At 24.1% G+C, this 19874-nt stretch overlaps 1 protein-coding gene and 1 long non-coding RNA gene across 5 annotated transcripts in view; one reads left to right on the plus strand and one right to left on the minus strand.

The window, feature by feature from the left end:
- The window catches only part of LOC105837723 (potassium channel subfamily T member 1), a 213675-nt gene extending 195260 nt beyond the window's left edge, over nt 1-18415 (minus strand). The window contains exons 1-2 of one of the 4 annotated variants that reach the window (XM_012682759.3): nt 18305-18415; nt 11163-11464 (exon numbers count right to left, since the gene is read on the minus strand). In XM_012682759.3, coding sequence (XP_012538213.1) covers nt 11163-11263 — 101 coding nt within the window. In that variant the 5' untranslated portion in view covers nt 11264-11464; nt 18305-18415. The remainder of the gene's footprint in view (nt 1-11162; nt 11465-18304) is intronic. The other 3 variants (XM_036283240.1, XM_036283241.1, XM_036283242.1) reach the window with 3 other exon arrangements.
- LOC118644541 lies at nt 10019-18308 on the plus strand. Its single transcript, XR_004962315.1, has 3 exons — nt 10019-10694; nt 14984-15134; nt 17637-18308. It is a non-coding gene; the product is annotated as an uncharacterized LOC118644541 (long non-coding RNA).
- Nucleotides 18416-19874: the final 1459 nt, after the last annotated feature.

Below are 19874 nucleotides of genomic sequence, written 5' to 3' on the forward strand. Positions count from 1 at the left end.
GCTAATTGTTACATAAATTATACATACTTTTATTATCTTATGTCACATTCATTTTTAAACATAAAAACCTTATCCATTTTGAATTCCTCGAGTCTAGTAATTGCATATTGATTGATAGAAGTATGATAGACTACTGAATATCTGATAACTATTATTGAGAAAAAAGGTCGTTGGAATCAATCCAGATAACAAAGTCTGTCGAAAGGAGATCGTGCCAAGTGTCTGTTACCAATCGTTGTCAGCAAAAAAACTACAAATTGCACACAAAATCTGTAATGTCAGAAGATATCGGTAAATTCACGGAAAAAAAAGTAACTGTTGTAGCTAAAAACTGCGTGTGGTAGCTAAACTTCAATCGTAAAATGTAGACAACCATTATTATCTTAGCTACAATACTCATTTAATATCTAAAATAGTTAAAGAGAGTTTACTTATCTGTTACAAATATTTAGCTACAATATATACTTCAAATAGCAGCCAGACAATATATATATATTACAGCATGCACACTATTTATACATGAGAGACACAATTATGGCATACAATTGACGTTATATCTAAATTTTCTTATTACGCATTACATGAATTATTTGACATACTTATAAAATGTTCTGATTACTTCTTTTATATCACTCATGAGCATATTGAATACTCCCAAGCAGAGCACAATGAACAAAGCACATTACTAATTACCATCAGCACATTCGTGTCCGCGTGTATGTACATTATTTGGAGCACATTCCATTTCACTGCTGCTTTTTCCTTGTTTAATTTTCGGTGAATAAAGGTAAATAACGCGTATCATGCATCAGAACGTCCTTTTCATAGAGACACGTATGTACCTATTCATTTGTTCACTTCCGCGCATGCTTATCGCGTCAATTGTGCGCGGCATAACAGCGGCACAAAAACGATATGAGTATCTTTGGCACATTGGGTAGTTCCGATTCCGATAGCTACTTTTATGTTGCTATTATGTATGAGCATAACTGATATGCATGTTTTGCTACCTTATTAACATATTAGACGCCACAAACCGTTGTGCTATAGTTAAAAAATTTATAGTTATGACAGCAAACACAGTTTTAGCTTTTAGCAAAACATAATTGTATGGTAAAATTATGTTTCTGTATTGTCATCGATAATATGACAAAGCTTACTACGCATGCTATGCTAACAGATAGCTAACTTGGCAGCAATAATCGAGCAAGATTTGCGATTTCTCCTCAATTTTTGCTGCTGATCTTTTGATAAACTGCCCGCGCATGTAGATTCTGCTCGATTTCTATCACTAAATCTACCGTATGTATATCTATGTATGTATATACGCATCACAGAAGCATATGCAAGAAAGCAAGAATAACTTTTCTAAGCATATTACACGAGGAAGAAAAAGAAGAAGAAAAAATCTGCTGTCGGATTCTGTAAATAGACTTTGACAATAAATCGTAAGCATATATGTGCAATATCTGCAAGATATTGCACATATTTTACTTCCTAGAAGTACATTGTAAATAGAAAAGTGTCATTTAGTTTATTTTTCCAATGTTTCGAATGTAAAGAATATATTTTGAATATTAACTTAAAAATTGAATCAATGGAACGTTTTTATCTTCTAACATAATCTTTTATTTTAACTAATTTTATTACTAAACTCAAGAAGCCCAAAATCTTATAAAAATAGGCAAGATCTTTTATCACTATACGAATATTTTATGTAAAACAAATAATTTTTTTTTATAGAAACATTTTTTTTATTTTCTCATATAAAAAATTTCCTTATTTATAATACATAATAATGTTCCAACATTCAAGAGAAATATTTTAAAATTCTAAAGGTGCACAAATTAGTTTTAATTGTGGTTTGTAAATGCTTTCTTATAAATATAACTAATTGGAAATTGTATGCAATTACTCATTTATAAATGTTGAATTAAATTATCCTAATACATTTTTTTATAAAGTTACAACATTTAATTTAATAAAATTGCGGTGGAAATTTTTTATATTATATTTTTTTTAATGTTTGCTAATGAATATTTTAAAATATGTTGTGTTTAAACAAAAAAATATATATAAATATATATAAAAACTCTTAAAATAAAAATATATTTGTTTTATCAAAATATTATACATTACTGACGATATTATTGAAATATTAACGTATTTTAATACTTTAATATTACATTTAAAATCAATAATTATCAATTTCCGATTATATAGTACTTCAAGAAGACTTCAATTTGTGTTGAAAGGAATGATAGTTATCTATACAAAAGTCAAAACTTGTAGGAATTTATCAGAAGAAATAAGAGTTACATAATATCTATCAATCGAACAACAATCTCCTTCCCATCACTTTTAATACGCTAAACAATGTTAATGCAACAAAAGTTGTTACTCTTATAATTTTGTTGCATCTCAAACAATAAGATACTATTATAATAAAATTGTAAAGATATAATATGCACATAGTAATATATATGTATAACTAAAATTATTTTACAAAAAAAGCTTTTAATAAAACGAAAATTTCGAAGACATGTTTTTTTAAGGAAACATTATATCAAAAGCAACATTTTAAAGTAGGCAATAATATCAAAATCTGAATAAAAACTCTTGTGCTTGCACAGAAAAAGAATTCAGCCAGCCCGTAGGAAACAACCAAAATAGAAACACTGGTTGATATTAATTGTGTCAAGTAAACCTCTTGGCTCCTACGTGAGTATTAAACCTCAACAATCTTTCGTGTTTAAGAACTGTATAAGATCTCTGACCAACTGTCTTTGATCAGCTCATTTATATGTTACACAATTTTTCCTCCAATTTCTAACGTTCTAAATAATTTTATTTAAAAGTTTTCTTAAATGTTCTTAATTTTGAAAATTACTAATCTCCTATTATAATTTATTGTTAATCTTTTAATTATTTATTTAATTTATACTTAATCCTAAAAATACGAATAGATTAGTGTTCAATGCTAGATTGTTATAAAACAAAATATTTTATTTGCCAAAAATAATTAATATAACTAAAAAAACTTAGTTCTATATAAATTATAATAATATTGTATATTATTTACATATCCCATTAAAAAATGTATAGTGCTGTAACTATATAATTTCATATTATTATTACTAAATCTTTACTCCATCAGTTCACTATTGCTTACTCTAAAGTTTTATAAATTTACTATTTATTTATATAAATTTGTCTTCAATTTTCAGAAAATTGTGATTAAGTTGTTTTTCTAAAACATTACATTAAAAAAATTTATAAACAACTAAGACTAATTAATAAAGATATTAAGAAATTCCTCGAACATTATGCATTGTATTTGTTGTATATTGCATTCAATTGTTTTAAATAATAGTTGATTTAATTAAACACTTATATATTTACAAATGTTTTGTAATAAATTTCATTGTCAGTTAAACAGCAAGAAGAATTGTTTATTTAAGAGCAGAAGTGTATGAGAAATGAAAATGGCGTAGATACTTAGATGAATAGGTTAAAGAAATTCTAATTAACCAAATGCAAAGTAAGATTTTGATTAAAGGCATGAAAATTATTTTCTCGATTATATTTGAATTAAAATACATTACGTTATTCTTGGTATACTAATTCTAAAAATTACTTAGCTTAAAAAAACAAAGTAATAAGACAATGTGAAAGATAAATTGTTACTTTTTTCCGATCGTAGGCTACAAACAAAATAAGCACTGACATTTAAGCAAATAAACAGCAACCAAATGCAAAACATACAAAAAATCTACGTTTCTTGAGAAACTTAAATTTTAGAAGATAAATATGAATCTTAGCAATCCAATAAATAATTTTTATTGTTTAAATTTAAGTTATTAATAAGAATCTTCTAGCTATTACTGATTTTCTATATATATGTATATGCTGTATAAAAACTACACATATTAGAAAATATTATATGTGATAAAATATCATTGTGTTAATGATATCTTATATATTGGATTATGTATCATACGTACAAATATAAATACGTATAAATCTTTTTAATAATTTTTAAATTTTAATTTTAAGGTCATAAAATGCTTCAATAATTAATTAAAGATTTTTTGTAATCTGTCTTTTGGTTTGCTTTACTTTTTTTATTAAACAAAGAAACTCAATATTGTTCTTTGCAAAACCTATGTATATATTGATAACAGCAAAACACAATCTACTATGAATTATTTCATACCAACTCATAGCGACATCATAGTATTTGATATAACACAAGTAGTTTCCAATCGTAACTGCAACATAAACTCGATCTAAAGCCAAGAGAGGAAGCTACCTTGTTGTACTCTCGTGTTTCCAACGAGAGAAAATACTATCTCCCGAAAGGAGGTCGAACCACCCGTGGTGAGATTCTGTATATATGTCAGGACACGACGGATAAACGTATCTGACGAAAAGAGTAATACCATATATGCACGGTAACAAATACTCGAACTTTGATCTTTTGATAAATGCCTATGCAAGGTAATTACACGAATCTACTATAAAAGTACGCAATCGGGCCATTCATTACGTTATATATTTCGATATTACAAGGTTTATTAGTCAGATAAATAATAAACCTTCTTGTAAAATCGAAATGTATAATGTAAAAGTATAAGAGAGGTCATATGTAATTTTTGAGATTATATTAAATTAAACTTAATAAATTTTACAAAAATCAAATACTAAAACATTAATATACATGCCATTACAAATATGGTAATAAAAATGTTTTTTTCACCTAACAACAATCTTTATTAACTCTTCATTGCTCTCGTATGAGTCAAACGCTCAGTTAACGTTCAATTTTTTAAATTACACAACCACATATATGAGATAAAAATTAAATCTAAAACTTTTTAACTTTTTATTGACAATTTCTAGATTATGTTTGTATGAATGTTTTCTAAATTTCACTTTGTACAATTTTTATTAAAGACTTTGGGAATATTTATTTGACGAACAAAAGCAATGAAGGATTAAAAAGTGAGAAATATAACAGTAAATTTAACTCAGTGTTAGTTTTATAAAAAAAATAAAATATTTCTTTATATAATATTTATTCTTATATATCTAATAAGATTAAGTGATTAACGCTAAGTAATACATTATTTATTGTACAGTTCTGTATAAAATAATAGCATGTAACACTTATATGTACTACTTTTTTCTAGAAAGGGTTTGTTTCTTCTCATTATTATAGACTATATGTATAAACTAATTGTAGATATTAATAAAAAACTATTCAGATTGCAGATTCCAACTTTTAAAAAAATACGATAAGATTCACATAAAATGTTACACTGTTAGTAAGTGTTTGAATATGGCACACTAATGTGTGTTGCTTATTTTAAGATGTTTATGAGTGTGTGAATATTTATCTCACACATTAAAATGTATTATATTCACATGTTTTGTAAAAATTTACACACTCATAGACATCTTAAAACGAGAGACACACATCAATGTGTAATATTCACTTATTTCCAGCAATGCATATACTGTGACACTCAATCTATTGCATAAGCTACGTGTCGTCACGTGTCCCCGGTTATAAGCTTTTTATAATATTGTAGATTGTGTTAGACACGTATTCGTATGTGTATAACCGTAACGGATGTAATAGTGTTGCACAGATCTGATATTGATTCACTAGAAACAGATGTTTCTTTCTTTCACTTATCCATTCTGCAATACATTCATCAAATATTAAGGTAAATGTTCCACTAACCGGACATGTAACAATACAGATCCAAGATTGTTGAATTTTGTAAAAATTCACGCTATATAATAAATTAAATAATTACATAATTAAGAAAAACATGATTTATATATATATAACTATTATTAACATAAAAATACAAAAAATTTTTCAATTATTTTAAAAATAATAAAAACTTATTAACTTTTAGATAAATTACCCGGCAAAAAATTTTTCATATAAAAACATATATTTATGTTACATATAACATATATACTGATTGTAATTTAGAGAGTAAGTAATAAATGAAAACCTATAAGGAATTAATATAGAAATAAAAATTTAACTTTATAATTACTTTCTATAAACAATCTTTTAGCATTAAATCTGCTGGAATAATTTTATTCTGTTGTGCGTAAATTGATTGAATTGAAATATATGAATATAAAGTATAGATTTAACGTAATAATCCATTCAATGCTGTTATGAATAAATATAATGTATTCCTGAACCTGTTTTCTGTAATTTTAATCAAATACAACATTTAATATTTCCCAAAAAATTTTCTAGAATTGATTTTACTCAAAGAAAGATCTATAATAATCTAAGTTAAATCCAAGTTTATTAATTTAACAGTAATATGCTCACAGACATATAACAATTTTAATTAAATTATAATTAATTACATTAAATATATTTTAGAAAAACAAAAAAAATTTTTTAATACAATAGTTGTTTAGAACATTTAAATCTACACATGATATGTGTGTGTTTTCTCGTTAATTGAAAAATAGAATTCATATCTTTGAAATAATAAAAATTTTCATTCTCGGTAAAATTATTTTAATGTAATATTTTAAAATTAAAAGAAATTATAATAAATGTGATTATGTGTTAACAAAAAGATAATATTTAAAATAATCAATTTTTATATAAACGTACATATATTAAATGTATAATCTATAATATAAAAATCTAAACTATTCAACAAAAGCAATCTGAAATTATGATTATTTGAGTTTTTTAGTATACTATTCTATTATATTATATTAGCCTACAAACCCAAGTAATTGGAAAAGAAAGAGAAAGCGAGAGAGAGAGAGAGAGAAGGAGAGAGAGAGAGAGAGAGAGAGAGAAGGAGAGAGAGAGAGAGAGAGAGAGAGAGAGAGAAACAGAAAAATCTATGTTACCTTATTGCAAAATTTATTACTAAAGTTTTTGTGCTTTTAATAAAAGAATCGATAAAGACTTTACTCTGTTTAAATAAGATAAGATGTTCTTTTTCTTTTAAATTAAAAAGATATAACTCTCTTAGAAATTATAAACTTTTCGTATCTAATTTTTTCAAAAAACCGCAATAAAATAACCGTAAGTAAATAATACGTTATATCTCTGAGTATCAAGACATGTTGATTGCATAAATTTACAATTTATTTTGTACCAGATTTTATTTAAATAATATTTATATATAAAGATAAATGTATAAGAAATTGTTTAGAATTATGTAGATTTAAATCATAAAAATGATTCATATGTAGAAAAGCAAAAAATAAAAAGTTGGTTATAATATTTATAAATTATATTTTATAATTTCTATTTAATTTGAGAAAACACACAAAAAATTTATAACATATATGCATACACATATACATATATATTGTATATATATATATATTTATATTTATACCTTTATACTTTATACATTTATACATACAATTGTTTTTATTAAATATATTAGTTATATAATTATTTATTGTAGAAGATGCAATTAATCTAAAAAAGTTCTAATAATAGCGATTTTAGTATAATGTGATAAAGTTCACATTTGTCATAAAACGTATATTTATTATAACAAATGCAAGATGGAAAATACACGTATTACTTTCATTAATTTATTTTTTATTATCCATTTCTTTGTGATCGCTTATCTCACGAATAAATTAACATTCTGTAGTTATTTCACAAAAGATTCAATGAAAGAAAGAAAACAGAATATCTTTAAACGGATAATTAAAACATCCTTAATTTAAAAAATTATAAAAAATTCTAAGATGTTGCTACACTGTTCAAATGTTATTATTTAAATTCTCTTGGAAGTACGTTTTATTGAAACCATAGGAATATAATAATCTTGTCTTTCAATGCAAGATACAAAAAGTCAAATACAAAAGCGATTTTGAAATAACATTAAAGTTACAAGTTTCCCTGGTCATTGAAATATTCATACTGTACTAATTTTTATATCAAGAATTTGTATATCATATGAAGTGCATAAATAAAAAATATGCAAATCAAAAAAAGAGAAAGAAAGAGAGAGAAATATTAATCAATAAATAATGTTTTTTTCACAAATTTACAAATTTCAGTCAATAATGTAAATTAATATTTTTACATTTTTCTTACATATTTTTTAATAATTAAAAATTTTTGAAAACCTATAAAAATAATTCAAATTGTGAAATATTTCTACACTATTCAAATGTCAAATTAAATTCTCTTAAGAGTTCATTCAATGCTTTATTGAAACCATAAAAATATAATAAATTCACATTTCAATGCGAGATATGAAAAAACGAATACAAAAGCAATTTTGAAATAACATCAAAGCCAAAATTTGTCCGTTTTTTAGAAATATCTACACTATGCATTTTATCAACAACTTATGTTCAATCAATCATTTAAATAAAGTACATAAATGAAAAAATACGCGAGACAACCGGAGATACTCATCAATAAATCATTTGCCTTCATTTTCGCAAAAGCAAATGCATTTCCGCAGATCAATAGCGTAAACTATTTTTACATTCTTCTGATATAACCGCATATGGTAAACGTAATTATATTAATTATACTTATTAACTAAACATAATTATATGATTCTTGTTTAATTTCAGACATTATGTTTTTTTTACATTTTTTAAGATTGGTATAAATTTAAAATAAGTTTGAATGTATTTTTAAATAAATTGAGATATAATTCTTTTAAGGTATTAAATTATTTTAAATTACACTCTAGCTAAGGTATTATTTTTTATAATAATTTCTATACTGTTTTGGGGGGATTTAAGTAAGAGAAAGATCTCATAGATTTGATAGATCTTATAGAATTATAAATACTTATTAAAAAGAAATAATAATAAAAAAGTAATAATAGAGGAGAGAAGGAGCTAGATTATAAAGCACCCTTTTGTTTAATTAAATAACTCAGTAAATATATATGTACGTGTACAATTCTTGTTTGTACAAGTTACTTACAGAGTTCTGCCATTTATGTTATAGACAGAAGTTTTTCGAATATACATAGCAAATGTATATAATTAATAATTTACTAAAGAAGGAAAAAATATTGTTATATGGAACTTGTAGAAGATTATAAAACATTATCAACAATATTTTCAAAATTATTTTTATTTCTAAAAAATAAAAACTTAATGTTTTTTGGCGAATCTTGCAGTATCACAAAAGTATCGATATCTTGTACATAGTATCATACAAAAGAATAAAAAGTATATGTAAAAAAATCTTTAGTTCTTATTAGCTATTGTAGAAGTACTACAAAAGTATTATAACAACTAATATTAGTTAAGTATCATAAAAATATCATTAAAAATATTACGTGCAAAAAAAGTGTGGAACTAAAGGCCATCACACAATGACAGGCAACAGGCAATAGGAACAGGAAATAAAGAAAGAGAGAAGATCTTTCATTATTTCTGGTCCTATTACCTGTTGCCTGGCATTGTGTTTAGGTTCTTAGACTCGCGATATTTGGAAGTGATCCATAACCCTAAACGCAGGCAATATAACTTTACACTTTAAACGCATAAACATATTATGTTAAACGTTAAATTCAATTACATTATTTGAAAGCCATATTCAAACTAAGGTTAATAAAATAAAAAAACTAAAATTAAAAAATAAATACCCGACATATTTCTCAACACAAGTTAAATAATAAACACCCACAAAACTTTCGGCTACTTTTGTAACACTAAAATGTAACTATTATTACAATAAAACAAACATTAATAGCCAGTAGTCATGTTACAACACCATGTCTAAACAGTATATAAAAAAATAATTTGAATAGATAGTTAGAGCTCAGAACTCAATACAAAGTATACGAGATATCATGAATTTTATAACCCCATCAAGTTCATAACCTTCTCTCCTCTAACATTTTGATAAATTCAAGTATCAATTTCATATCATTTTTAATTACAGTAATTTTATGTAATTGTAGGTTCAATAATTTATTGGCTCTCCTATTCCTACTAGTATTTTAGAAAAAAAAATACTTTTTACATATTCTCTATTCAAGAAATATTAATCTTGTAATAGTTATATAATAAAACTAACACTTTCATCAAAAACATTAAAAACACTAAAAAGTAATATATTCTAAAATTTATTTTGGCTTAAGCTAATCATTATAACCTGTTTTAATTAACTAGCGATATTTTATAAAAATTTAATGTCTACATAAAATAAATTTAACAAAAAAATCAATAGTTTTAATAATAAAAAAAGGGAAAACTATCTTTTGTCCTAAGCAAGAGTAACTAAGAAAACATATTTTTTGTTACATGTGCGTCGAAAGTGATTCTTTTCGCTCTCTAACGACCATAAAGTCACCGTTTACCTACAACCCAGTTATTCCATGCAGTAAATCATTATTTCACTGTTTTCGTGCCTCCAATAGATGGTATGACAAAAGTATTCCTCCCACTAACTTTACAGCACGATCACCTAATTTAACGGCTAAACGGTCACGGTCAGCTAACTTTACATCTAGTTATATTATTTACTCTCATACGCGCCACGTCGCGATACGTATACTGTAATTTTTGCAGGATTAACGATGCTTTCACGAACCTAATCTTGGCTAACCTATCAATTTACACTCAAGGACTGCATTTCGACATACAAGCAACAAAAAATATTGTGTATAACATGTGCGGATTAGTTATTTCCTGTGAGTACGTTTATCAAATGGAAAAACCAATATTTCATACTTGTAACATAATATATTATTTGTATATTAAGTTATACGTAATAATAATATAATTTATCTAAAATTTATATATTCTTAAAATGTATCGTCTCTTGCGACGTAACACTGTAAACTTGAATAATTCAAAATGTTATTAAATTATTACTTATTTTATGTGCTATCATAAATATTATTCATAAAATTGTGTTACACAATATAATTATTTATTAAATTTATTACTTCTTAAAGAAAATGTGTCAAATAGTAAAAGTTTTTTTTTTTTTTGAAAAATAATATTTAAGTATATACGTTAAAAAAAAATGTTTAAAAAAATTTTGCATTTTATTCTTAATTGCAAAAAAAAAGTAATAAAGATACATGTTCCGTCAAAAATACGAATTTCGAGGATTTATGGTTATATAAACTGAAGTCTACAAGCATTTTGCTTACCGTTCCCCGTCATCGTTGAAAGCATAATCGCCCAAAATTAGATCGCGAAGTCGATATCTCGGTGGCAAGATGAGAGGTAGACAAGGATCAGGCTCATTCATTTCGCAAGGATCTTCTCTTACGATTTAATGAATTATGTGTAGTCCTCTATCTTCCATATCGAGAATTTTTTTAAAAATATTGAAATATGTCACTATGAAATACACGTCAAACACTTTTTTAATCATCACTACACACATAGTATATTATTAATTATAATATTGTTTTATTTTACAAACTTATAGAAACTTAATCACTTTCTTCTTGCAAAAATAAAAAATAAATTGTTAATCAGAAAATAAATTATAGAAGAAGGTCAGCAGTACTAGCATACCACTTATTTAGTTTTTGGATAATTTCTTAAGCAAAAGTTAAAACTAAAACTTCAAAAACATAAATGTAAATTAAAAAATGTTTTTTATCAGGTTGTATAACAGCGTCTATAATACTGTTTTATATTTTTTAATAATGTTTTTGCAACGTAATAAAAAATAAACGTCTGAGAAATTGAACCTCAAAAATGGCATAATAGGCAGTAATACCAGAATTTAGTCACGACAATGAAAGAATTAATTATAAAATAAATTGATAAATTAAAACAATTTAATTAAATATGTATTAAACAACAATTTATAAAATAAAAGGATTAAAATTAAACAATTAAACAATAAAAATAATTTAAGGACTGTAAGATAAAAATAAAAAATTTATTTAAAAAATAAACAATTAAAAAATAAAAATTATGTTAATGAAATGAACAAACCACACATCTATAATCTGTTCTCAGTAACAGAGAAATATCGAATTATACTTTACAATAATTTTATGTTTGATGTATTACCGCATTAAGAAAAATACGAGGAAAAATCTAAACAAAGTAGGTTTTGAAGCTACAAACATGTACAATAATATAATATTATACATAATATACACATCATGTTTAAATTAAATTGAAATGCAACTTACAAAAAAATTATACAATTTTATTCTCAATTTTAAAGAATTTGTTTTCAGCAAATTTTATATAGAAAAAAACCAAACAATAATATATAGGTTTTTATTAGTATTATTAAACAGATTATGTTTTTAGTATTAATATATTGTAATGTTTAGTTTCCAAGAAATAAGAAAGTGAGTTTATGCCAGACACTTTAAAAAGTTTATGTCAGTATTGATGACCTTCTTCTATCACATTCGTTAATATATATGTAATAAATTAAAAATATATATGTAATTTTGTGGGAAATATTTTTAAATAGTTTTAGATATTTATTTTTGTTTGTACACTAAAATGATATTTAATAACTTAATTAACACTCCATAAGTGTAATTAAAGAAAAGTATAAAATATTTCTGTTTATATTAAATGTTAAACATTGGAATGAAAAAAACATAACTGAACATTAACATTTTTATTAAAATTAATTGTAACGTCGCAATATCTAAATGTTCTTTGAAATCTTGATTTATTTAAAGTACTATCGATATCTTGACTTATTAAAGTACTATCGATTATAAGCTCAACCTTTATGTTTAAAAATTCTATTACTATAAAAAGAATAAAACATGTTACATTATATTTAAGTAGAATAGTAAATCACAATAATGTTGAAATGACAAAAATCGACAATGTCTACAAATGTGGATTTTAATAATCATTTTGGAATCATCTTCACATCATTTTAATGTCATGATGACTCTTTGTTTTGCTTGAATATGAAACATTGCTCAAATTTGAAAACCCTATTAATAGATTAAAAATTGTGTAATATATGTATAATAATTCTGAAAATTCTTTAATTTTATTTACACTAAAATAAAATATTAAAGCAAATTTTGTATTTAATAATGATTACTATCTTGGGAATTAGTGTAGCGTTTAGTTGTAAATTCATTTAATATTACTTTTTTATTTTAATTTCTCTTGGGGATACAATTACTAAATTAACACGGTAATTTAATTGATCAATTAAGTTCATAAGATATCTTTATATCTCAAAAACTGCTAACTAATTCTACCAAACCATACTCTATATATTAATAATTTGATCAAAGACTTTACAAAATAATTTATTCAAAAATTATTTAAAAAATTGCCAATAAAAACCGACATCAAGTTTTTTGTTTAAATTAATTAACTTTATTATAATTTTATTATAACTCATTAACTAAGTTAACAAAGACGTTTCTTCAACTCTACAATACAAGTATTACAAAGCACAGACGTTTTGACTGACACATTGAGTCCTTTGAAATGCATTATTAATGAGCTACTTAGATGTAATTTGCTAAATGCAAATCGTCTCGTCTTTTAAATGATGGATCAATAGTGTAATAAAATTTTTATGATTAAATTATATCATACGATCATTTATTACCAATAAACACAAGTAATATCTTAAATGATAGTTTCATCATCTTGGTTCAGCGATCACATGTGATTGAGAAGTAAAGTACTTTATATGTTACAAATTTTTTTATAGAAGTAATACCGTTTACATTGATTGGTTTATTTCGTTAACTATAATTTCTATATTTTTAACATAATGCATAAACGGAGTACACATTAATGCTGAACAAAAAATATAATATATGTATGTAATTGAAAAAAATTAGTTAATTAAAAGATGACTTTTATTATTGTACGTTACATATAAAAAATAATATAATATTAATAAATATTTATTTTTATTATTATTAGATAAATATCTACATCAATAAAAAAGTTACAGTAACCATAATATAAGTATAATTTACAGTTATTTTTGGACCTAATCATATTCTTCTACTTATTCAACGATATAAACGATTGTTGTAGAAACCATATTAAAGTTCTCATAATTATAATATTGATCTATGCAACTTATGATATAGTTGCCATAATTAAATTGAAGATTTTAATATAGTAAACTGTATTATAAAACCATTACTATAAGCATTACCATAAATATGGTTATTATCATTAATATTGTAATAATTATTATTATAAAAATGATATTTCTGACTATAATTATTTTACTTTGTAATTATAGTCGCAAATATCACAAATTTTTTTCTTAGTGTATTAACATAAAAATATTCTAAAATTTAACAAGTATCTTTTGTTATATTTTTTATGTACAAAATTTCATTTTTAGTTCTATCTTTCAAAAATTTATTTCATATTTATTAACATGTGTATATTTTAATTTACTCAATGTTTAAACATAGTATACAAGGTATGTTGAATTATCTGTACTATTCTTTTTTTTCTCAGCAGTAAGTAATAATTATCAAAAAATGGATAAAAATTTGTTGTTATCAAACTGAACTATCTAATGGCATTTTGATTTTTCAGAAAGTATTTAGAAAATACTTATCAAAGTAGAATAAAACTGGATTAGGTTTAAAATTTTTATAGGTCGAATAAAAGATATATTTGGATAGATTTTTAAAGAACCAACAGCGTCTGTTTAAACTTTTTAATATTACTTTCAATGTTTAAGAAAAATAAGAAAATGTTAGATTATAATTCATCATATTTCTCACTTATTTATCCAGAGGTCCATCAAAAAAGGTCTTAATAGAGATTTAACTTAAAACATTTATTTTAAAATTTCATTCCCATGTTATATTTTATTTATATTTTTATTTATGTTATATATATTTCTAATTTAAATTTTTCTTTATATTTATTTTTCTCATATACTTTGAACTATCGAATTTACGTTACACTAATTTAAAATTACGATATTCTAAGCTATACATACGAGTTCGACAGTAACTTATCCTAAGCTTTACAGGAAATGTTCGATCGAAGTGCAATCCATTTTGCCGTCACATAGTCTAGTTCCATCTCTAATTCGATATCGAGTGACAACGTGTAGGAAAGTCGACAAGACGAATAGTGTGTCTTCTCGCCAAGCCTTTCTAATAGGACACATCAATATCGATGTACGATGATAATCCGCATTACATTAACAAATGTTTGTCTGCATTGTCTTTCAGAGGATTATTGAAAATCTGACAAAAGTTTTTTTTGCTAGTTATTATGATTCTAAATTCAGCATTAAACTCGTTAAAATTCAAAGCATGACGACGATTATGTATATATATATATATATATATATATATATATATATATGTATGTATATATAATTACATTTCTATTAAATTATTTGGCACAAGATGGATTTACTTTTAGATAGCTTAATGACAAACAAATTAAACAGATAACATGCATCATTCAACATTTCATTTAAATAAATTTTAATGAAAGGTGTTGAAGTTTTAAAAATATCTAATAAATTCCTATAAATAGAGTAACATAAATTAATAGTTTAATAATTCATGCTCGGATTTTATGTTAATAAGAAAGAGGTCAAAATTATATTATTAAAAAAATATTATTTATTATGTATCTTATTTAATATTAATTTAGAAGTAGTATTGGAAGCTGTAGATTAAAACATCTACTATTATATGTTTAGTCTTTCTAAAAATAAATTTAATTTTTATAAGACTTTATGGTTTAATGCAAAAAATACGTTCTTTTAAACCTGTCAATCTTCAAAAACTATATTCTTTAAAAATAATAAACTTGAGAATAAAAATAATAAAAATATAGCTAATAACATAATAACAATAAATAAAAAATAACAAAAAATAAAAAATAATGAAACAATTTTTCCCTAATTACAATTTGATTTAATTTAATATAATTTAATGTGATTTGTAATACCAATAAATATATTATAAATTAAGTGTATAAACTAAAATAACTCTACATACTCAGAAAGAAAAATTTCTTTAAATTTAATAAACAGTTTTGTTCGACTATTTCAAAGCATATTTCTTTGGTTTTAATAAATTTTAAACAGATTTCTTTAGATTTAATAAAATTTATTAGAAACAAAGAAATATATGCTTTGGAAATAGTCGAACAGAACGGGTTATTAAATTAAAAGAAATCTTTTTCTCTGCGTATAAAAGTCTTTTTTCCCGATTTAATTTTAGTATTTTAATAAAATTAAAAACACGAAGATTTTAATTTAATGTCTAATATATTAATTTTGGGAAATAATTATATAGAATATATAACCTTTACGAGAAATTATGGAAACGTAAAATAACAGTAAAAAAAAAAGAACTAAAAAATCAAACTACGATTAAAGACTATAAATAATAAACGAAAAGGGAATTATTTGTAGTGACTTGGCCGCATAAATGACGCACAGGTATGTAGATTTTTTTTTATTGTTCTCGAAAAAACCAGAAAACTTAAGAAAAGTTATGCCTAACGTAGTGATTTACATTCTAACGCCTCACGGCCTGATAAAAGTTCTATAGAAAGTTTTTTCATTTTATATAAAAATTCCCAGTAGGTTTATACGTTAAAGAAGATTTTTACAGTATCTTAACTTTAAATTTAACAAATTTCACCGACAAAATATCTTGTTGTTACCTACGGTACAATTGCAAAACGTATTTTTTCGAGCAAAGGACAAGTCATTAACTATAACGTACGTTCATTCGTTTTTATTATATATCCGACAATGCACATAAATGTTACATTAAAATAAATTTTCTTTTAAGAGTAGTCAATAAAAAAATGTATCATTTAACGAGTAAATGAATATATTTGGAAATTCTTAAAATTTTTTTTTCTTGGCCAGCATTTAAATGCAGGAAACACTATTAATTATTATAAAATTGAAAGTAGGTAAAATGTAATCAATTTTTAACCACATTAAAAGAATTTTAAATTTAAATTATAAACTATTGAATTTATGCTTTCGCGGTCGTAATCTCTACAATCATTAAAACTTTAAAATCTTGCTGCCACTTTTAAATATCTTTCTTAATATCCTTTACATTTTTTAATATCTTTACTTTAAAAGCATTTTTTTAACATGTAGCAAAATTACTTTTGTCTTAATTTATTATACTAAGAGATAGCTTCTGATCGTGTAAAATAAAGTTTCATTAAAATAGAACTATAATAAACTTTTTTATCTTGCAATATGTCACTTTCTTTCCTCTATTCTAAAATTTTTTAGTATTATATTAAATTATTGTATATTTTTTATCAAGGCATTATAGACAATGTTAATATTAATAGTGTTTTATTTATTAGTTGTTAATATCAACTTATATCAATAAAATATTTTTTATTGCTCTATTATTTTTCTTTCTATTATATGTGAAATATATAAATAAAGCCTAAAATTAATTAATGTTTCTCCAATGAAAAATTTACTAATTAAACTATCTATTGATATTGTTCAATTTCTTTATTATAAAACTTAATTATATATCAAACCGTATTTATTGTATTCTTTTTATACATACGTGATTTCTAGATTCTAGAAATGTCCTATTTTTTGCTTTAATTAATTTTATTAGAGCAGAAGTTACAAATAGTATCAACCAATAACGAATATAATGTTTTTCAAGGTTAAACACGGAGAGAAATAAACTGTGCTAAACAATTTAAGAATATTCTGCTGGTAAAATCGATTGAAAGAGAACTCGAACACGAACGCAATTTCATCGGACGCGACAACAACGTTTCTCCTTGAAATCATCGCCCGAGGTTCAATCGTTTGTCAATCGATCTCTGTAAATAAGTAATGTAGAGTTGCCGAAAATATTCACAATTAACTATAAATTTTATATACACTATCAACAAAATTTGTTACAATTATTAGAGATATATATTTTTATGATCTTGTTTGGAGTGTTAATTATGTTAATCTATATTTAAACTAATAAAAATGTATTTTAGCAAGTAGATCTGTTATTACATAACTTTATTTTTATATCAAATTTTTTTTTAATATAATATTTATTAAAATCGTGATCAACATAAAATCAAATGGTTCTGATTAAATCGTCAGATACTTAAAAACTAAAAACACAGCGAACATTTAGCTTTAATAATTTTGCTCATTATTTATCTCTATATAAATAACAAATTTCTCAAAAACTCAAACTTTTAAAGAAAATTTTAAGTAAATTTTTAAGACATATATAAGCAATGTCATTTTTAGACAAAAGAACTGACAATCACTTTCTATTTTTCTAATTTGCTTAATAAATTTTCGATTTTATTAAATACGCACTATTTTTAACCAGTTACTTTTCTATAATACACGTATCCAGATTTAATATTTTCACCATAAACTACTCAAAAAACGGCATTATAAAAATCCACAGAGTATCACACCACGTACATAAAAAACAAACACCATGATTCAGATCTACTATAAACAATTTTCTCCGTATTTATTTCTGTGTTGTGAAAATGTTTAGAAATCCAATCAAAATTGCCGTTGTAATCACAATACACAAAAGTTTTGATTCACTTTGTCAAACTGTCTCCGATTTCTTCACGTAAAATTTCGCCCAATCAATTAAACTCGTTTTCGCACGTGTTTCGATACAATTGAAGAACGCGTCCGATGCTCATGCGACGAAGTCTCGCGCTTAAATGACGACGCGCCGCGCCGCATCGTAGTCGCGACAACGCTGCCTAACGACGCCCACCCTCGTCGTGCTACCCCTGCCGACCGGTGGTGCACCTGCTTGTCTAAAGATGCCCATGAAAACAAGTTCAGAACTATGTTCAATGGAAACAAGCTCATTATAGTCGTTTTTATATTCTCTCTCATCATTATTATTTAATCTAGCCGATCTAATACACAAACTTTTTTGTGATCATACTTTCGCTTAGGAGTCAGAATTGTTTTACAATTTTTGCAATTGTAATCTGTTTTTGTTATTTAGAACTAATTAATATTTAAGTAAGATGTACATTTTCTCTAATTCTTACTTATACATATGTTGGAATGTAAATTTTCTATTTTTATTTGCACAAACTGTACAATAATTTATATTGAATTCCGCATTTGCAATAAATTTGGTTGATAATGTAATGTTCACGTGACATGTGTGTCTCTCCTTTCTTTTCATTTTATTTACTTTAAATTAATTTCTTTTTTACTTCTTAATACAATAAAAATAATAAAGTAATAATTACAATAATAACAATACAAAATTCAGAAACAAACACGATATAAGCTTAAGGAGATCCTAAAGTACCTTTGAAATTTGATCGAGATCGATAATGTAGAGTCATTCATGCACATCATTAATAAGATTTCATATGTATTTCTTGTATAGATTTAGAAATTCTTTTCCAGAATTAAAGTACAGAATTAATATACATATTTCTACGTACGAAGATATTTCAACAAATTTTTAATACAGATTAGTAATGTAATGAGATTGAGAATTATTTTGTTCAATTTCCAATTCATAAAAATTTAGTTTTTTATCATAATGTAAAGCGTTTTATTACAAACAAAAACATGGTTTTATATTAAATTATTATTCTAATTTTTTACTTATTAATAAAGTTATATAATCTTTTCTTAAATATCGTAAACTTAATTTTTTAACAAAATTTTAACACTTTTAAGAATAAAAATTAATGTATTTTATGTTGTATTATTTTATGATAATTTGAAAATCATAAATTATAAAAAAAATTTTGCTAATAAATTAAATATTTTTTAAATAGTTTTATTTTTAACTCTTTTTATCATTATTTTGTTAGTTACGATACAGTGCGCAATCCATTACTATGAAATAGACTAGCAACGAGAAGTGTCTTACAAGAAAGAAGTTTAG

The sequence above is a fragment of the Monomorium pharaonis genome, chromosome 2 (assembly GCF_013373865.1).
Source record: "Monomorium pharaonis isolate MP-MQ-018 chromosome 2, ASM1337386v2, whole genome shotgun sequence".
NCBI lineage: Eukaryota > Metazoa > Arthropoda > Insecta > Hymenoptera > Formicidae > Monomorium > Monomorium pharaonis.